This window comes from Pelophylax lessonae (genome assembly GCF_965119305.1).
Source record: "Pelophylax lessonae genome assembly, chromosome: 4".
In the NCBI taxonomy this organism is placed as follows: Eukaryota; Metazoa; Chordata; class Amphibia; order Anura; family Ranidae; genus Pelophylax; species Pelophylax lessonae.
The window spans coordinates 137,882,993-137,904,842 of record NC_138771.1 but is presented as its reverse complement, the minus strand read 5'-3'; the positions used below and the strand labels follow the sequence as shown (position 1 = coordinate 137,904,842).

The window sequence follows — 21,850 nt, the reverse complement described above, 5'->3', positions numbered from 1 at the left end:
AAGCTGTGACTGGCTCAAATTACACTCCAGCCTCCTCAGCATACTATACAGGGTTAATGTCCCTGTGTTATACATAGTGATGTCAAGGTTCCTCCCACAGACTGGAGCTTTGAGCGGAGGAGGAGACCAGTGGAACGGGTCATAAGGTAAGTGATGGAGCCTCTTCATCTCTTCCTTAGATATAACAAGGATTTAATCCTTGCAGTTCTGGGGAAGGGGGACACTTCAAGTTTGAATTTTTAAAATTTCCTGGAGTTGGACTTTAGTTGAATGAAAGCTTTACCACTTTCACCTTGCCAAACATTGTACGCTACCATGGTATGTACTGAGCAAAAGTTAATTTCAAATATTCATGTTCCTTATGAATACAGCCATAGACACCATCACAAATCTAATACCTCACCCTTCACTTTATTTTTTTCTTGTCACTTTTCTCAGTTTTTACTGCACAAATGAATCTACATGCATCACATATTTTTCAATCAAATGTTTAAACTTAACAGTATGCGATATACAAAAAAAATTCATACGATTATATTGTAAATGAAGGAAGAATTTTTCTCTGTGACATTTAAAGTGTATTGTCACATTTGCTGTCAAATTTGAGAAAACCCCACTATTATGTGCTCCATTAACGCCACATATATAAAAAAAAATAAATAAATATATATAATATATACTGTATATGTAGCACTACTCCCTTGGGAGCTGCTGGTGACGGGTTCCCCTGGGTTACCCATAGCAACAACACAATCGTTTAGCGACTTTGAAGTGCTCTGTCTCAGTCAGGAAACAGTCTAGGGGTTTTGGTTTTTTGTAGTTTTATTGAGAACATGGATAGGAGAAGGGAATGAGTGGGATACTCCAACTTGTATAAACTATGCACAGTTTGCTGGGACGACTAGATATTGTTGATTTCAGCAAGGCCGCTGCTTCACCTTGTCACTAGCGATGAAGAAGTACTTAATGAACCGCTTTAGATAAGATGTACTGTACTGCAGAATACTCTTCAGGGCCCTTCCTGGCACCCTCTTTGTTCCTATTCTTCAGGGCTTTCTAAATGGCACCCCTTTACTGTATCACTCTCTGTGTGAGCTAACTCTTTGATCCCCTGACTTAACTGGAGTGGTCCCTCTTCCTGGGCAGTCCCTTAGGCAAATCACCTGGTACTCATGGACACTGTTTTTCCAGAGAGACTCTGCCAGCAACTCCACTGTCAGCTCAGCTCCACACCCGGTTCACTAGGCCGACCGCCTAAGACCATCTTTCTCTTACACAGCAGGAGGAGAGACAGCCGTCTGCCTCCACCTGGGACTCTGCTTCCTGCCAAAGATGCCCTTTCACATGTCCCCTCAGTATTTATGCCCAATCCCAGAATGCATTGCAGGAATGCCCTCCCACTGGGACTGCCATAAACCCTGATTTGTCACTGGCTGGGTTTCCTCCACTGTCCAGCAAGCTCCCTCGTTAAATACAGTGGGGACACTCCCTCAGACCCAGTGAATCACACCTGGAAACATGTGACAGGCAACCCAATAGATCAGTTCCCCCTCAATGCGTTTTCCTAGCACCTACCTAGTAGGTCTCTCTCTCTCTCCTCTCTCCTCTCTCCTCTCTTCTCTTCTCTTCTCTTCTCTTCTCTTCTCTTCTCTTCTCTTCTCTTCTCTTCTCTTCTCTTCTCTTCTCTTCTCTTCTCTTCTCTTCTCTCTCTCTCTCTCTCCTTGGAGCAGGCCTCAGGGGAAATACAGACTCTAAACAATTTCACAGTGAGTTTCTCCCCACACAGACTGGAGACACTTTAAAACTTTGTTCACACTACATGTTTTTTTGTTTTTTTTTTCAACAGCTCAGGAGAAGCTGATGTACTAACAGTCGGATGTTAGTACAGCAATCTCCCCTGCTGTGCTATTGTTTTCTGACGAGGAAAATCCCCCAACCACCCCCCCCACCCCCGCCAGAACATTCTCGTTAGCACTCTCAGCCATTGCCTTTTTTGATCATGACTGTTCAATGGAAGTCGGCTGAACCACCATCCTATGTCAGACAGGCTGCTGTACATGGGCTAAATGTCAGCCGCTTTCTTTTGAACCGGCTTATGCCGCTCAACATTCAGCCCTTGTATACTAGGCTTTAGTTTCCCCACAGTAGCATACATTGGAGGCAAACTTCTAGATCTTTACTCCAGGACAAACTGTGTTCAAATCTAGTTTACAGGTGATAATGAGATTTGCCAGCACTGTTCAGTCAGGGTTAATTATGGTAAAGATAAACATTGCATTGAAAGGGACACTAATTAAGACGTTTTCAGAAAAGAACATTTAAAAAGTTAAGCAGCATTTTTTTAAATATTGAAGTTCTGCCAAGTGAACATGGAACAAATATATAAAGTAGGTGTTATCCCAATTTGTGTATTTGTGGAAATGTGCTTTAAAGTGCCTAGTCAGGAAATCTACTTATTTCAGCATCTTGTTTTATTTCCTCCTATTTCCTTTTTGTGAACTTTGTCAGTTCATACAGGAAATACTCTTCAGGGTGTTGTCAGTCATTTTAAAAGCAGGGAGGAAGGACAGAGTGTTGTAGTTCATGGCAGCCAATAAGAATGCATTTTCCAGTAAACTAAAATCTAGTTTGCACTTTGTTTTCTGTGATTTAACAAGCATGCCTGAAGATGGATAAATGCGGTTGTATACCTGCAGTCCCAATCCTGCACGTGTGTTGACTGTCGGCTAAATCACAGTGATTTGTGATATTCTGTATAGGATGGGATTTCCAGTGATGAGACCAGTTTATCTATATTGTGATGTTTAATGGCTATAGTGTCGTTTTTCTACATGTAATTGCTGAATAAACAGACTGATGCTAGCCGTATAGACATGCAATGGCATTCTGGAATAAACATGCATGATGGTTTTTATGGTGCACACATGTTTGTTCAGTGTGCTCATCTTAGAGAGCAAGTAGAAGTTATTCAGAAAAATACATTACATATCAGCTTATTTTTTTAGCCATTTCAATAGACATGCCGTCATTTCCTGATCTGTTTTCAGCTAATAAAACAGATAAACGGATAAGATGGTTTTCTCATGTCTATGGATAGCCTTATGGTTAGTATAATGCAGTTGGGCAGTGTGATTTCTTATTATCACTGTGTTAGATTCATACGGTTCTTTTTCTTTCATTAATTTTTACTGAATTTTTTCAAGGTTACTTAACAGTAAGATAACAATCAAGATTATGGATTGGCAAAAGAGGAAGTACACTTCAGACAGCAAATATAACATTGTGAAATGTTGGGATTTTATATTGTAGTGTGTTTTTTTTTTTTTTTTTTTTTTTAAAGATCATTCAATGGTAAATATAGGATTTCAGTTGTTCAAATGGGTGGTTGTTTATTTTCCCCACAATCTTGCAAATGTTTGTTTAGCTGCAGTAAAGAATGTGTTGAAATTGTAGCTTGTGATACCATAGATTAAGGTAATACCATAGTAGGTGCAGGTAGAAGCTTTATATCCTAATTGCACAGTTTGGGCTACAGGCAAAGTATTCATAGACCCTGGGTTTTAGACTTGTACCTCAGTTCATTGGACATTGGCAAAGCTTTTGGGGGCATGCCCACTGGATGCCCCCGTATAACTGTACCCCACTCTGAGTGTCCGATGTTTTTTGCTAGTGTCCTAAGGTGATAGACCTCTTCTCCCTTGTGGAGAAATCGCTGTTGGCTTATAGAGGAGCTTCAGGCTCCCCCAAAAATTAGGTCAGCAGCTACAAATACTGGAAGGACACTTACCTGTCCAGGGATCCAGCAATGTCGTTACCCAAGCCAATTCTTCAATCGGCTTCAGGTGCAAGCACTGGCAACTTTAATAAGGCAAACAGGAAGTTAGGCCTTGCAGGTTCAAAGCCGGTTTCCTACAGCGGATGCCCGAGCCACACTGCACCTTGTTATTGGTCCTGTAGTCTTCTGGGAACTGTGATGCGTCTCAAAAAAACTGCGGAGGAAGGGGTGCAGGGTGAGATTTCAGCTCAGATTGCCAAAACCAGTCACCCACTTTCTCCTCCCCCCTCCAAAAGAAAAAAGTGGCAAATGTGGCGTGGGGGGGGGGGGGGGATGGTTGCAAACAAACAGAACTTTCCCTTTTGGGTGGAGGTCCGCTTTAACTAGTTTATTATTTTTTATTTCACACCATGGGGACAGCCTGTAATGTTGCTTTGGGCACTAAATAGTGCACAGGCACTCACCTTGGCACTTGTAATCAGCCACAGGGTGCTATATAGGTCCAGGGCCTTGGTCCATTTCTTTAAAACCCAGACCCTGAAGGGGGGTATGCACCTCCTAGTACAATGCTACTATGGTAACATTATATTGTTCTGGTCACAGTGTGTTAAAAAAAAAAAAATAATTACTTTTTTTTTTTTTTGGTGTACTGTCACCAGTCAGTGTTCCTGATAACCGCCACGCTAGTCATATGATGTCGCTGTACTTCACTCGTGACAGTATGTGTAGAAAAAAAAATAAATAAAACTTTTTTTTTTTTCCCATTCCTTAATTTCCTAGAAATATTATGTCATAAAAATTACAACTTCAAAAAACCTGCCATGTCTCTTACTAAATACCTTAGACTGACTACTTTCCAAAAAGGGGTCATTTGGGGGGTTATTCTACTGTCCTGGCATTTTAGGGCCTCAAGAATCGAGAAGTATGTCAGTACATCAGGATTGATCAATTTTCAGATGTATACCATAGTTTGCTACAGACTAAATAATATACACTAATTTGTGTTATTTTCACCAAAGACATGTAGCAGAATACATTTCGGGCTTAATTTATGAAGAGCAATTGTTTAATTGCTAAATTTTATAACTGAAATGAAGAAAAGCACGCTTTTATTTATTTTTTTTCAACATTTTTCAGTATTTTTTTATTTGGCAAAAAATAAAAAATCCAGTGGTGATTAAATATCACCAAAAGCTCTAGTTCTGTGAACAAAATTAAAAAGATGTAGTTTGGTTACAGTGTTGCATGGCTGCGCGATTGTCATTCAAAGTTCGACAGTGCTAAAAATTGGTCTGGGCAGGAAGGGGGTAAAAGTGCACTTTATTGAAGTGGCTAAAATACAGCCCAGCAAGTGGACAGGTAAGGCTGGGTCACCCTGTAGCTCTGACCATTACTGTAAAAACTGAGGCTATGTTTGGAAAGTATTAATCTTTCAGTGTAAACTTTTAAATTTTAGCACCAACTTTGAACCTCTTAGAGCTTCATCTCAGATGGGTGACCAGGTATGACATCATACCACTGATCGCACCATTTACCACTACTTCCACGTAGAGCCCTTATACAGTACTTAAGCGCATCTTCCTGCCCTTTTAACCATGAGGATTCTTATGGACCATCTACGATCTATACCCGGGTTGATGAATATTTCAAGACATGCCTACCATATATTACGAACCCTACTTTGTGAGTACCCTTCAGGGTAATACCCTCACACAAAGCTGTGGTGGAAACCAGGCAAAAGGAAGCCATGGCTAAACCTCAGGTGAACATTGGCTCTGCTGAAGGCCTGCAGAATGCTCAAACTCAGAGTGCTAATGTTCCCTTCCATTTGGAGCAGGAACCAATTTTCACACCGGCCTCTGCATCCAAATCTAGCTCTATCTCATGCATGCAACATACCTGATAAAAGCAGACTGCAACTATGTCACAATTCCTCAAACTAATAAGACAGCCATCTTTGTCCAGGGCTACAAAACGCTCCACACATTCTTCAGCTACTTCATCTCTACCAGAATCATTAGCCTGCCCTAGAAGAGGCAGACACAGAGAAGAATGAGGAGGATATGGAAAATATTTCTCCCTCACTCTTTACAACTGAAGCAGGAGCTTCATGCAACATGCTTACAAATGTGAATAAGCTCACTGCTGCCACAATAAGCCTCAGCATTGTAATCCTTAATTTTATTTCATCTTTCCAGGCCTCTTTAGGTACAAAGAGAACGAAAAATATTTCCTGAACTCTATCCAGTGGAAAAATATTTCACTAGAAAGTAGTTTGTTCCTGTAGTTGCTCCTTCAGTCTAAGTCCTAAACATCTCTGTTTCAATTGAGGATGTCCCTTCATTCAAGGGTTCTGCAAACAGAAAGTTTGAGAGGCTTCTGAAGGCTGTCTTTGCTCTGGAAGGCACAGCCCTGCAACAAGCTCTTGCTGCAATTTCAGTAGTCTACATTGCAGCTAACTGGAATAATTTAGTTAACAACCAACAGGACCCTGTATTTCAGGATCATGCAATTACAGCAATTACATTATGTTCTTTTGTGTTGATGCCCTAGATCAGGGGTGTCAAACTCCATTTCATTATGGTCGCCCCTTAGAGGGCCAGTTCTATCTGTAGCCCACCACTATCAGAAGTCAAGAGCCCCGATCCTCTCTTATATCACAGTACTTCCCCTTTTTCCATGTGCTGCTTCTGGGAAGAAGCTGGAGGCAGAGCTGTGAAGCAGCAACCGCACAGTCTGGAGGAGGGCTGAAGTCAGCTGCCAGAGTCTGCTGAATGCTGAGACCAGTGGAGGCAGAGAGGATAGGGTGCTGTGGCTGCACAGAGAGGTGCAGGATCTGTAGGAGGAGTCGTGTCCTCCTCCCTGCTGCCAACTGCTGAGTTGAGGGGGTGGTCCACTCTGCAGCTGCAGGGGGGAAGCACAGGATCTGGCAGAGGAGTTCTGTCCTCTCTGCTGCCGTCTGCTGAGACAAGGTTGGGGGCAGAGATGAGGGAGATGCAGCAGCTGCAGGAGAGGTGCAAGGGCCACATGAAATGGCCTGGAGGGCCTGATTCGGCCTGCAGGCCTTGTGTTTGACACCTGTGACCTAGATAATAAAATAGTTGTACAATATGGGGAGATTTACTGAGCATCAATTCATTTTTCCATTCTATAGCCCAACAACTGATGGCTTTTTAGCCTCTGTTGAACAACCTTTACAATGGCACATCATAAGTAGATGGATAGGACAGAGGTTTTATGTTTGGTTTGAGACTTTTAGCAGAATAAAATGGCATAAAAGACACAAAACAGTCATTCAAGGCCAATGGTAAAATTGACACAAGCGAATACGTGTTACTTTTTAACATGGCAATAATTGTTTTTTGGCTGAATAATTGCTTTTATGGTTGTGGTATTTGTATGAGTAGGAAAATCTGTCACCATACTGCTTAAAACAGTAGTAAACTCTTTATTTTTGTTTTTACCTACAGGTAAGCTTATAATAAAGCTTACCCTCTAGGTCAAATGAATATCTCCTGAATGTGCACCATTTAGGAGATATTCTAGTAAACAGCAGCTGGTGACATCACCGGCGCATGCGCTCTGAAGGAACATCATACCCTTGCCATGGCCTTGACTTCCGTGCGCATGTGTGAAAGTGGCTGAGCCGGGATGTCGTCATTCAAGCTGCCGCAGCCCCTGCACCTGGAGTGAGGAGCAAGTGAAGATGGAAGCCTATCATGTACCTAATTGTTCCAGGTTACACGTCAAAGAAAACAGTAGCGCAAAATTTACTTTTCACAAACAAATTGTAAATATAGTCCTTAAAATATTTAAACAATTACTATAGTCTTTAAAATAAGTCCATCCAATATACTTTTTAAAATGCGTATATATCTCCGGGAGAGTCCAGGATAAATCCAATATGCAGGTATAGGGACGCCTCACACTCCACCACCACTGTGTTAAGTACACTCCTGGTAGATTAACCACTCTCCAGACATCCATGCATTTCCACTCTCATGGACAAGGCTATAATCACTTAACAGGTTAAACATGATCACCCCTGATGGTTAATGTGCCGTCCTCTCGCTCTCTGTCTGTATCCCCTTCCCCGGGGTGTTAGATACAGGCATATGAAAAAGAATAGCTTCCACTAGTGTAATATTGTTGGAATCGTCATTTATTAAAAAATATAAAATCATTTGGACTATATAGTACTTAAAAAATATATATCTAATACATTTTGACATATATAGAAAAGCCAATTAATAGCCACTCCAAAAACGACACCTAGTACATATACGCACAGCCTCGACCCATTACTAAACAAACCCTTCTCGGAATATACTTCAAACCCCAGATAAGTATATGGTTAACAGTGGTAGATCTAAATTATTAAGTCTAGATACATACTCATGGGCACTAGACTACCTCACTAAACCATCCCGCCATCATACCGTCTCATCTGTATCCCTAATAGCATCTTATCACTACCACCGATGGGTCGAGGCTGTGCGTATATGTACTAGGTGTCATTTTTGGAGTGGCTATTAATTGGCTTTTCTCTTTTATATGTCAAAAATGTATTAGATATATATTCAAGTACTATATATAATCCATATGATTTTACATGGATTTTATATTGGAATTTAAGTGATTATAATTCATTATATTTATATATATATTTTGTATGAATTGGATTTTTGTAATATTAGCAGTAACAATATCCTATTGCCTAGCTTTCAACTTGAACCAAGGACTGGGGGTTATGTATTGAGATTTCTTAGATAATCTATTGATGGACGTACATGGTATATTTAGGAGGTGCCTTTAATGTCCTTGAAGATGTGTATAAATGGCAATATCAAGGATTTAGTTATTAATAAGTTAATGGGGTGGTTGGATATTTGTCCGTCATCATCCGTAATTGCAGGCATAGGGTTGGCATTATAATCCTGCTATCTGTCCCCCCTGATCCTTGGTTTACTGCTATTTTGCATAATGTTGAGAGATTGATGCTTTATATTTCGGACGGCCGGACCGTGTAGTCACACCCCCTTGTGACGAAGTCGGAAATGACGAAACGCATCGGACGTGACTATATGGCATCCGGAATCAGCCGACAGGAACCAGCAAGTGTCTCAGAGAGATCTCGTATACCAGCGTGGAGAGGGTGAGATCATATGGGAGACGCTTAGCACATTCTACAGGCGATTTTAGCATTTTGATCATGTGAGTGCCAATATTGAAGTCTTTTTTTAATAAATGTGACGATTCCAACAATATTACACTAGTGGAAGCTATTATTTTTCATATGCCTGTATCTAACACCCCCGGAATTAGGAGACAGAGAGCAAAGGGAACGTACACTAACCATCAGGGGGATCGTGTTTAACCTGTTAAGCGATTATAGCCTTGTCAATGACAGTGGAAAGGCATGGATGTCTGGTGAGTGGTTAATCTACCAGGAGTGTACTTACACAGTGGTGGCAGAGTATGAGAGGTCCCTATAACTGCACATTGAATTTATCCTGGACTCTCCCAGAGTTTGAGATATATACGCATTTTGAAAAGTGTTTCGGATGGACTTATTTTAAAGACTATAGTGATTGTTTAAATATTTTAAGGACTATATTTACAATTTGTTTGTGAAAGGTCAATTTTGCCCTACTGTTTTCTTTGACGTGTAACCTTATTAATTGAAGGCAGTTATCTTACAGCTCTTTTTCCAGCCCACAAATCAGCCTTTCATGTATCTATTGTCAATAGCATTACAGAAGTCGTAACTGTTTCAAAAAAAAGAACACAGTTGTATATTCCTTGCTCGGGGAGGATATTGAAAGCAAAATTTCTAAGTTATGTATTGACCTTGAATGAGCTGTTCCAGGTGCAGAAAGAACCAGCCATTTTTGTCTTCTGACCTTCAACAGAAACAAAAAATGAAACTTTCTGTAGTATATATAATACTCATGTCTTTATTCCTCAAGATCTGTCTTTTTTTAAGTTTTTTTGCCTTTGTAACTATCTATCCCCAGGACAGTCTGCAAGGATACAAAGCACAAAACAAGTTTCTTAACAAAGAAATATTGGAGCTTTCAGCTCTGCGAAGAAACTCTGAAAGAAGGGAACAAGACCTGGAGTCAAAGGTGAGGCTTTTAGAAGTGAAACTGCAGTACACAAGCAAGTCAGATCTCCAAATGTAGCTGCCTCTTGTATGAGTGGCATCATGTGTAAAGATTTGCCCATCTACAAGGGATCAACATAGATTGTTTTTTTTTGTCCAGGTCACTTGAGGTTTGTCAGAAGTGGTAATACTTTTTTAGGGTCAAGTCACACCACAACACTACAATGCACATGTTGTGTGTTGAAGCACATTGCCTTAAACATCCCAGAAATAAATGAGACCCACAGCAACACACACTAAAATGGGGCAGGCTGTATTGCATTGTTCATAATTAATTGCACCACGATGCACGATTGGATTGTAACATGCATCTCGGTATTGCACAGGATCGCAATGCAAAGGTACTAACAAGCCGTTAGGGTACCTAAAGACACAAGATGATTACTAGTAGATGGATCAAAACATAGTCTTATGTGTATAAAAAGGATACAAATTGAAGATTGTTTCTGAATAGATTTTCCTGGCCTATTACTACTGTTTTTCTGTGATAAGACCAGTACTGATCATTGAAATGGAATGTTTGCATTGCCTGCATGTTGTTTGTTAAGCCTGCCATAGACGCACTCAATTTTGACCGGTTCCTACTGATTGCGATCCATCTAAGGACAGGCGGGTTGTGCTGATGTCAGTCTATTGATCTCCATCAGTACAACCAGCCTGTCAGGGTTTTTTGTTCGATCACTGCTAGTGGCTAAAGCCGCCAGCAGTGATCATTGTATTGTGAAGGAGGGGAATACAACAGCACGGGGGGGGGGGGGGGGACGATTTCTCCAACACTGACAGTGCTGATAGGGGAATTTGGCAAATTTCTTTTTTTCAACCTGTGGTTAAAGGAAATAAAATGTTATAAAGTTTGGCCTTTCTAACTTTTTACATGCGCTACCCTCTTTCTGTGTTCACAACAGCCTCAACAAACACACATAGACCCGTGATAGGGAGGCTTTATAGTCCAGCTTTCCTGCCCAGAACCACATACAATAGGAATGTGGGACTCCTAAATTTAAAGCGTTTGTTACCCTTAAAAAAAAAAAAGACCGATCCTGTTCGCTCAAAGCATGATATACAGCACAGTGCTTGTGCTGTTTAATTTCCCCCTATCGCCTAAAATACCTGGCTGATCCTGCCAGTTTCTACCCTCCTCCCTGTACACTGACCATGGTGTATCATGGCTGCTGAGCCCTGACACCGTGGTCTGTGAACGTGTCTCCGTAATCTGCAGCTATCTGCAGCTCTCCTCGGTCTCCCTCTGTCGTCCTCCCCCCTCCCTGCCTGTCAGCTCACTAGTACCACTCTGCTCCCCTCCTTGTTGCTACAAACAATGTGATCTTTACACCATCCCCTCTGTTAGATTACAAACTGTATCCTAGTGCCTGTGCTTTATTAAACAAAAAAGCAGATTTCTACCTGTTTTTAGAGCGCCGCTCGGCCGTCACATGACTCCCAGGCTCTCTCCTTCTTTCCTCCCCACCTCCCCAGCTGACTTCAAAGGAAGTTCTGGGCCTCGCCCCCTGGAGATGTCAGACGGGGAGAGGAGAGAGCTGGGAGTCACGCGATCGCCGATAGGAGCTGTGAAAACAGGTAGAAATCGGCTTTTTTAAAAATAAATCACAGGCACTATGATACAGGTTGTAATCTAACAGAGGGGATGATGTAAAGATAACATAGTGGCAACCACTTTAATATAATTCTTCTTAAATGCCTTTTTATTGAGTTTTTCGATTTTTAGACAAACACAGCATATATTCTGTAATCTTAAAACATGACCTTTACATTGTAGTTGTGTAAAGCATTAAAAATTAGTAGGAAAGCCAATCGGCAAAACTGAATACAGAAAGAAGATCCATGTATATATATCTTCTACTTTTGATTATACACAAAAATACTATAGCTCAGCTGCAGTGTTTCCTGACAGCATTATCAGTTCCCCAATTAATTTGGAAATGGGGAGGATTATGGGAATACATAACCGATGTAAAATGGTGTGGAAAACAAGCCAGGTAAACATCATGAGATACGAGCAATCCTTGTACCAGTTTGATGACACAGAAGCATTATAATAAGATCTAGGTCTAAATATTACAATCCTTGGTCTCTCAGTTGATTCATCAGAATTTAGAATTTTAACTTGTGTTTTTTTTTTTTTTTTTATTTATTCAATTAGCGAGAATGCATATGCCATTAACAAGGCTGCAACAGTAAGTGTACTATCACAGGGAAAATGACGAGTAAAAGACCACAATGTTTAGGCCACGAAAACACGCAATTCCTGTCACCTGCCCATACAATGTAGATCACAAATGGGAATACCCCAATATCCAAGGGTATTCGGTGTACCGGAAGGACAGGGTAGGAAAAAGAGGGGGAGGGGTATGTCTCTATGTCAAGAACAATATAAAGGTGACAGAAAGGAGTGACATTACGGATGGGATGAGCATGGATTTAGAATCTGTGTGGGTTGAACTCCATAGAGAAGGAGAAAAGGGGAAAGTAATTGTGGGGGTTTGCTATAGGCCACCTAACCAAGGGGAGGAGGTAGAGCTGGAATTTTTAGCACTAATGGGTAAAGTGGCAAAATTGGGATCAGTCATCGTATTGGGGGACTTCAATTACCCCGACATTGACTGGGAAGAAGGGACTGCACACTCACAGAAGGCCCGCCTATTCACGGAAACCTTACTGGATAATTACATGTCACAGTTGGTGGATTCCCCTACCAGAGAAAACGCAGTCCTGGATCTATTGCTCACTAATGACCCAGACATAATCTCGGAGGTAGGAGTCCAGGACAACCTGGGCTCTAGCGATCACAGGATGATCACATTTAGTGTAAATAACAACATAACAAGACAAGTGGGGAACATAAGAACCCTAAACTTCAGAAGGGCAAACTTTCCAAAATTGTACTCAATGATGGAAAGGGTAAACTGGGACCAAACCCTGGGATCCCTGACCACAGAGGAAAAATGGGAATGCTTTAGGAACATATTAGGCAAAGGCATCTTGCAGTGCATTCCTATGGGAAATAAATTTAGAAGAGACAAAGCCAAACCTGGCTGGCTAAACTGTAGCGTCATAAAACTTATTAGGGGGAAAAAATTGGCCTTCAAGAAGTATAAATCAGAGGGCACAGTATCGGCTTTCGAGCAATACAAGGAGGCAAATAAGAAAAGTAAACAAGAAATCAAGATGGCTAAAATCAACTTTGAGAGACAAATAGCGGAGGATAGTAAAAAAAACCCAAAGAAATTCTTTAAATATATCGACAGCAAAAAAACTAAGGCAGAGCATATTGCACACATAATTAACAATGATGGGAGGATGGTTACAGAGGACACTGAAAAAGCAACCGTGCTAAATGCTTTTTTCTCGTCAGTCTTTACACAGGAAAAGGAGGGGTACACTGACCAAGACTGTATGGTTAGTAGTAATAAACAGGACTTGCCACCATGGCTAACAGAGGGGGAAATCAGGGAAAGGCTGGATAAACTTAACACAAACAAATCACCAGGACCGGATGGCATACATCCGAGAGTACTCAAGGAACTCAGTAAAGTTATATCGAGACCACTGTTCCTGATCTTTGCTGACAGTATTAGGACAGGAGATGTACCAGGGGATTGGAAGAAAGCTAACGTGATTCCAATATTCAAAAAGGGCCAGAGGCATATCCCGGGAAATTATAGGCCTGTCAGTTTGACATCAGTAGTATGTAAACTTCTGGAGGGGATGATAAGGGACTATATTGTAGAGTTTGCTAAGGACAACAACATCATCAGCAGTAATCAGCACGGGTTTACAAATGGGCGTTCTTGTCAAACCAATCTCCTTACATTCTACGAGGAGGTGAGCTGTGAGCTAGATAGGGGGAGTCCAGTGGATGTGGTGTACTTGGATTTCGCTAAGGCGTTTGATACAGTTCCCCACAAGCGCTTAATTTATAAAATAAGGTCTGCAGGTATCGATAGCAGGGTTTGCTCTTGGATACGGAACTGGCTAAAAAGGCGGGTCCAAAGGGTAGTAATAAACAGCGCATACTCAGACTGGTCTGAGGTGGTAAGCGGGGTCCCCCAAGGCTCAGTCCTGGGACCAACCTTGTTCAATTTATTCATAAACAACATTGAGGTCGGGATCAGTAGTTCGATATCAGTTTTTGCAGATGACACAACATTGGGCAGGGCAATAACTTCACAACATGAAGCAGATATCCTGCAAAATGACCTGGACAAAATAACAGAGTGGGCAACGACATGGCAAATGAGGTTTAACGTGGAGAAGTGTAAGGTTTTGCACTTGGGGACTAAAAACATAAAAACACAATACACGTTAGGAGGGGAGCCCTTGGGGGAATCAAAAATGGAGAAGGATCTGGGAGTCTTGGTTGATGATAGATTAGGAAACAGCATGCAATGTCAAGCGGCAGCTTCCAAAGCCAACAGAATATTAGCATGCATAAAGAAAGGGATGCATTCCAGAGATAAGACTATAATCCTTCCACTTTATAAAACTCTGGTCCGACCGCATCTGGAGTATTCCGTCCAGTTCTGGTCGCCAGTCCTCAGGAGGGATGTGTTGGAGCTGGAGAGAGTCCAGAGAAGGGCAACTAAACTAATTAGGGGATTGGAGGACCTTGACTATGAAGAGCGTCTTCAATCGCTCGATTTATTCTCCCTGGAGAAGAGACGTCTGAGGGGGGACATGATAGCAATTTATAAATATCTTAATGGGGATCCCAGCTTAGAAAAAAAGCTGTTCATTCGAAAGGATTGCATGAGGACTCGAGGGCATACAATGCGATTAGAGGAGAAGCGTTTTAACCTCAGGCAACGCGGGGGGTTCTTTACTGTTAGGGCAACAAGATTGTGGAATTCTCTACCACAAGAGGTGGTTTCTGCGGGTAGTATGGTGGCTTTCAAAAGACTCTTAGACTTACATCTCAAGGATCAGAACATTCAGGGGTATGGGAGATGATTACAGCCACACATACCTACACAGGTTGAACTAGATGGACTATTGTCTTTATTCAACCTCACCTACTATGTAACTATGTAACTATGTAAAATACCTTTTTGGCCTCCAAAGGAGATAACCATAAAAAGTTGTTTACAGGCTTTTTTTTTTTTTTGCTTAAAGGTAGTCTCAAGTTCAGAAAAGTGAAAGTTGGTTTTTATTGAACATCAGTGTACAGTAAACCCCTGTTATATCTCTGTTCAGTTTTTGCTGTCCCGGTATATTGCGTTTTTTTTCTGTAAGACCTATTAATATTATTTTACTAATTAAATCATTGTTAATTAAATATTTTTGTGTTTTCCATTGCTCTTGCTCTGTCTCCCAGTATTCCTTTATGTGTTTAAATGTATTTCTATTGTTTTAAAAGTGTGTTTAAAGACCTTAAAATGCTTTTAAAAGTGCAGTGAAAGTCATAAAAACATGCCTAGAGTGTATTTAAATAGGGTCTTTCTATTTCGCGTATTTTCACTTTTCACGGGTGGGTCCAGGAACGTAACCCCCGCGATGGAGGGGGGTTTACTGCATTCATCAACTTTTACAAAGGAAATAGAAAAAAAATTCCAGAAAGATTGCCCTGTAGCTGCACACTCTGTAATGTAAAAATCGGGAAAAATCTTTTTGTAATTTATGGGCATTTGGGTGGAGCCTAAAACTTAGATGTAGAAGGGTTACTGTCCCAAGTGTCCAAAGGCACATGCTTTTTTAAAGCACTCTGAATGCCAATAAAAGCAACTGTCCTTAAATAAAATGGTTACCTTACAGTCCTGTTGACACATTGCGTTTGCTTTTCTTAAACAATTATACCCCATGTGGCTTTCTTGGTGCTTCCAAACCTCTCCAAAGAAGTCTATGACAAAGCCTACTTACAGCACCTGTAGCTTTTGAGAGGCTGTTATTCAGCTTTAGCTTCGGAGGTATTACAGGTATGAGATATCAGGATGCACTGGGAAACCAAGAAGCGAACTGGAAAGAGGTCATCAGCAGCCACTTCCGATTCATGTGTATATATCCTGGAAGTGTCTGGTGCAGGCATTATGATTGGTGTGCAGTGTGGAGCAGCAGGAAGGGGAGCGGGATCTGCACTGGAGCAGAGCAATTAGTAAGACAACAAAGGTGGTGTGCAAAATAGCAACGTGAAGGTGTGTGGGGACCGGAGAGAGAGGACTGAGTTGCAGAGAATCAGCAGAACTGGGGGACTGGAGCAGGAGAAACTAGCAGATGTCACACGTGGTGAGCAGCATGGGAGCAAAATAGCATGGGGTGAGTGGGGGATCAGCAAAGCTGGGGGTACTACTTAGTGGGGCTTCAGCAGAGCTGAGGGGATCTGCTGAACAGGGGTACTACTCAGCTGGGGTTCTACTAGTCCCCTTTATAACAAATATAAAATCAATACATACAGGGGCATTTGCCAAGCTTCGTTAAAGCTTTAATAAAGCATCACCAACACGTCTAAAAAAAAAATGTTGAAGGAACCATCAGTAATTTGAAAGTAAACTACAAGTCTGAATTTTTAAATAAATCCCTCCCTCCAGAGGTCCTAAAACAACTCTAAACTTCATTCCCATTTGAGACTCTTGGGATTCGGATTTTGACGGAGGCATCTCAACTCTACTCTTTAAACTGTCTTCCACTCCTACATAAAACTAAAGCGGATTTATTAGCATATGCTACCAAGCAGCTTTCGTGACTCGGTAGAATCAAAGCATTGAAGATGGACATTCTTTCCCGCTTTTTGTACCTGTTTTAAACGGTCTCTATCCCCCCCCCCCCCCACAATTAATATTCCTAGTCTCTATGTTAGAAGTTCTCTAAGTTCATTTGGCATTTGACATGTCCTAGAATTGATTTGAAACATTATCTCTTCCAAAACATCGGGGCAGTGCAGGTGTCCTGGATGTTGCCCTGTATCGTAAAGTTGCAGTATTTACACATTTTGGACTGGTTCCATCACCCTTCTTCTAAGCTATGGGGGTACAGTTAGAGAGTCACATGAACCCTATAGATCTTCATGCCCTTTCTTGGACCTTACCAACTAATCCTCTTGGGCTCCCAATCCCTGCCAATCTCAATCGACAGATGATATGCTTATGGGATCGTACGAACCCTGCTCTCCATCTATTGCCATCCACAGGCAATATGACCCCCTTTGTTCGGGACCCCGGTTTTTCCACCGGCTCTACAAGCAACAGGGTTTGGGAATTGGAACCAACAAGAACATAGGAGACTTGCCTTCATATAGCTTACCTCAGTGGTTACAGCCACTAGATGCTTTACCGTATATACGTTCTCTCCCTTCCCTTGCAGATGTACAAGCTAAACCATCGGAGTTTGAATCTCTGATCATGCAGGACGATTGTACTCTCAATTATACTCTCTACTTCTGTCTGCATCTTCTCCTGATCTATCCCCATATTATATCCCCATATATACAGGTCTGGGAATCGGAGCTACGTCATTCTATTCCTCTTCCTGATTGGCTAAAATGTTCTACCTTAACCCATAAACTTTCCCTAGCTACCAAACATCAAGAAACGGGGTTGAAAGTGGCTACCAGATGGTAAAGGTGCCCATTTGTTCTACACCATTTCAATCGTTCAGTACCTGATACTTGCTGGCATTGTCATTCCTCCAAGGGCACTATGATCCATGCCTAGTGGGAATGCCCCCGTTAGGTGTTTTTGGCAACATATCTTTGATATATACTGAAAAATAATGGCAACCTCTATTCAAGCCTCCCCTGAAGTAGCCCTCTTGTCCATACTTCCTGGACCCTTTAAATCCGTAAAAAGAGACATTCTTCGTCATTTCTTGTCCACTGCTACAATTCTCTTCCCCTCTCATTGTAAATTGACCACCATACCATTGGCCACTGAGGTAAATTCTATCAGACACCTTGAATGTCTATTGACATAAGGGGCAGGAATGGAACCTCATGGTCTATATTCCGCTACTCATCTGAGTTTTTCACTTTGAGCCAAAGAAGATTCAGTTCCCACCTCTCCATGACATGTAAATATGCTCCCCCTATCAAGATTCTTTGCTTCTTTTATGCTATTTTGCACTCTCAGTACTAGTGTAAGTTTTGCACTATTATCTAAGGATCTCTGCCCTATTCTCTCCATAACGATGCTAAGGTAGATGTTCTATACCTTTATGTTTGTGCGTGTTCTTTTAAATAATTTTTTTTTCTTGTAAGACTTAAGATCCTTGCACACACGTATTTTATGCTTTGTAAGATTGAACAAAAAAAGCATGTTGAAGCGGTAGGCGCTTTAATGTGTGTTAAAGTCGAAGCAAGTGTAAATGAGCCCTTTGAGTGAATGTGCACAATGCCTTTACCCAGGACTCAAATATCAGCTATAGGAGGGCTTTGCCTTCAAGTTTTAAAAACTCTGCATGCTTTAGTTGAACCGTTTTTGGTCATATGAATCCACTCCTATGCTATCCAAGCTAAGCAATCTGTTTGGGTTGGTGTAGTAATTCCTTTGTTTTGAGGTTTCGTAAATATTGTGTACTTATGGTAGGCAAAATCTGAATGTATCCTTCTTTCTGTAGTATGCTACCCTAGAGGCCAAAATGTGTCAGATTGAGAGCAAGTACCTTGTCCTCCTCCAAGAAATGAATACCCCAGTGCGATCTGATGTGGAAGGACCCGCTCGAGATGTGGTTAACCAATTGTTGGAAGACGCACTAAAGGTGGAGACAGCTGAGCACCCAGAGCACACGTTCATCAGACCGCATGCTATGAGGTACTTAGAACCTTTTATAGGAGAAGCTGCTACTTGTCTGAGCAGGTTTGACCCCTGTGTATTATATCTGAAAAGTAATCATGCAGAGTGGACTTCATCAGCTAGTCTGGGAGATTGTGAACTGCAAAATGCAGCTGCTGCTTAGATGTTCATTGGCATTATGAGTATTGTAATGATTATTGCCTTCAGCCTTGTGTACAAAACAAATATAGACTAAGGCCTCACCTTCTGTATGATGACAAAACATGCCAAAATCTATAGTGAGTAATACAGTTGTGAGTAAAGTTCTTAGATTTTTACATCTTAACCCTTTCCTTTTTTTATACTGTCACCTTTGTTGCAATGAAATGTAAAATTTAAGTGACATTAGTGCTGAAGTGTAGCTACTTTGTGGTGGCTACTAGTACATGTCATTGCTTACAAATGCCCTGGGCTAGATTAGGTTTGTTTGATCTTGCTTTAAAAAGTAAGACAGCTTGCTCTTTGTTTTCAAAAAAGTGAAAGGGCTAACATGACCACTTTAAAAATAAATTACAAAAATCATACATATTGCAGTAACTGTGATTTTTTTTTTTTTTTTTTTTTTTTTTTTTAGTTTAAAGCTGAACTCCTGGTAAAAATAAAGTGATCTATTGAATCCTATTAAAAGAAAAAGCACTACAAAAGAGAGAGGGAGGTGCAGTGCTGTATGCTGTTGCATTGCATAGTGCATGATTCCTGGCAGAAGGATAATCAGAGTAATGACTTTTATCTGTGTCCTGCTGCTCATTCACTATACCGATACCGGCTGGGCCCTAGACCAGTCTTTATTGCTTAAGTAATGAAGTATAAAGAGAAGACACAGAAATAGCTATGCTGTCTGGAAGAGGTGACTGGATCTCATGAACAATGTGCTCAGGCCCACTATAAGAATTGCAAGGGTGCTATGTCTATTGAATATAAATGGCGCCACCTATAGGGATCTCTGTGCTTATACAGTTAAGCTGCTGCCATCCTTTTTAGTGTATAAAAGTAAAAACAAAACACAAATAAGGCGCTAGCTTTATCGAATCTTCAATGTGATACCTGCCAATAACTGTGCACACAACCAGATAAACCAATACAACCTATTATATATGGGTAAAATTGTGAACCATAAATAGCTATTAAGACAATCCTATAGCATAAAATAAAAAATGTAAAACAAAGTCCACTTTTAGTTCCAATCTGAAAAAAAAATCTTCTATTGCACTAATATTTTTCTTCCACCACGTGCCAATTTCATTAAATGGCTCTTCACACTTTAATGTACTCCACCACACCATTTGCCTTACCACATAGAGTATAGGGGGCCACTCAACAGATCTCTTTGGTCCACCTGGACTCTCTCAGCCTTATCACTCAATGTTCTATTGATGGTACAGGCTCTGCATCCAGCTTCCTCGCCTCTCTTTTATCCAATGTTGCTTCTAGAACAGAAAACAACACGAGAATATGTAAATTGATGCACTTCCATTTCTCTATCGCTCATTGACAGACGTAGTCTTCTTGATTCTCAAGAGCTGGGTTATGTTGTCTCCGCAGGAGTAGGACTAGGCAGAAAGACAAAACGTTCTGGCTCCACCTTAGGGGCAGTCCCTGAGGGTATATCCTCCCTCTCTCTGCTACAGGGAATCAGTTTTTTTCTGTCTAGTCAGGAGTAAGGACCTAAGTTCCTTGCTGGGATCTTTTGGTCCTGGCAAGACTTTTTTCTTTAGAAAAAGACATTTTTTAGGTAGTTTTTTCTCCAGTGTTTTTCCTGTGAGATCTTCAAGCAAAAATGCCGGACTGGGCGACACTTGTGGTCACCCCAGCCGGCCTACGAGCGCGCGCAGACCATGGCATTGCGCTTGGTCGGCCGCGACACATTCAAGTAAGTATGCGGGGCCGGGCGACGGGCTGGATGTTGAGATCCAGTGGTCACCCCGGTTTCTGCCTACGAGCGCGTGCAGACCAGAGCTCCGCGCTGGGTCGGCCGCGACGGAGTCCCAGTGGAGGGACTGACCTTGCGAGTTAAAAGTCTCGCTTGGACGCCAGGAACCAGAGAGTCGAGGCGTCCGGAGTGGTCCACAAACCCCCACCCCGGTGGAGAGGGTATTGTGAAGAGAGGGTGCCTGTCGGTTCGGTATGGTGAGTAAACGTTCCCTTTTTTTTTTCTTTCCTCGTTATGAGGCAGTATGAATTATGGGCCCCTCCATATATGGTCAGTATATATCTGATACTTATAAGTCCCCCTTGTAATACAGCATGTGTTTGTGGGAAGTGGACTTGGTTTGAGAGCTAACACTCTACCCAGCAGACTGTAACATTACAGCAGACATAGGAGGTATAATCCTACCTTATTTGTAGTGTATCTCCTGTAGATCCATATATCGCCTCTTAGCAGAGATGCAGGTGGATGTGCTGGGAAAACGATTTCGGCGGTCCACCGCCATTTTGCCGTAGACTAAGTGCATGTATGTCCTCAGGTCACGCCGGCCGCCATGTTTTTGGAGTCTTATGTCTCTTCTATGGGGGCGGCCATGTTTCGTGAGCCCAGCTACCTCGTGGAGAGCTGGGAACGCCGGAAGGCGTACACAGGGGGCGGAGCCACGTCCTTCTACCCGGGAAAAAGCAACAGCTCCTTCCAGTCTGTAAAAGACAGACGCTGACTGCAGTTGGTTGGAAACTTCACTGCATCGGTTGGTGAGCCTTGGGGGTCCCTCTCTCTCTCTGTGGGATCGAGAAGCAGGTACTCTGAGGGGCGCTATTGCGCTAGGGGGAGACACACAAAAAAAAAAAAAAAAAAAAAGTTTTTTTGTTTTTGCTGGCAAAGGTGTCCTGAATTAACATGGACCCTGCCACTCATGTATCTCCTCCGGATCCCCTCGAGGGGTCTGCAGGATCCTCCAGCACCCCACTGACAATTGAATCATTGTCAGCTATTATGGAAACTTTTGTGTCCCGGGTGGAAGTGGCTTGTCAGGGACAGGGCGCAAGAAAGCGACCCCCGCCTAACCCCTTATTATCTGAAACCTCGGATTCAGACTCTGAGCCTATTTCTGCAGTTGCAGGTACTTCATCTGGGATTGGTGTCTCGGGTCCTGTCTCTTCAGACAGCGAGGAGGATGCTTCGGCATCAGCCATAGCCCGAGA

General features: G+C 41.9%; 1 protein-coding gene across 1 annotated transcript in view; it reads left to right on the top strand.

The window, feature by feature from the left end:
• The window catches only part of TBC1D2B (TBC1 domain family member 2B), a 104,655-nt gene that overhangs the window by 55,303 nt on the left and 27,502 nt on the right, over positions 1-21,850 (top strand). Inside the window, exons 7-8 of the mRNA XM_082254326.1 lie at positions 9,793-9,903; positions 18,504-18,697. Coding sequence (XP_082110452.1) covers positions 9,793-9,903; positions 18,504-18,697 — 305 coding nt within the window. The remainder of the gene's footprint in view (positions 1-9,792; positions 9,904-18,503; positions 18,698-21,850) is intronic.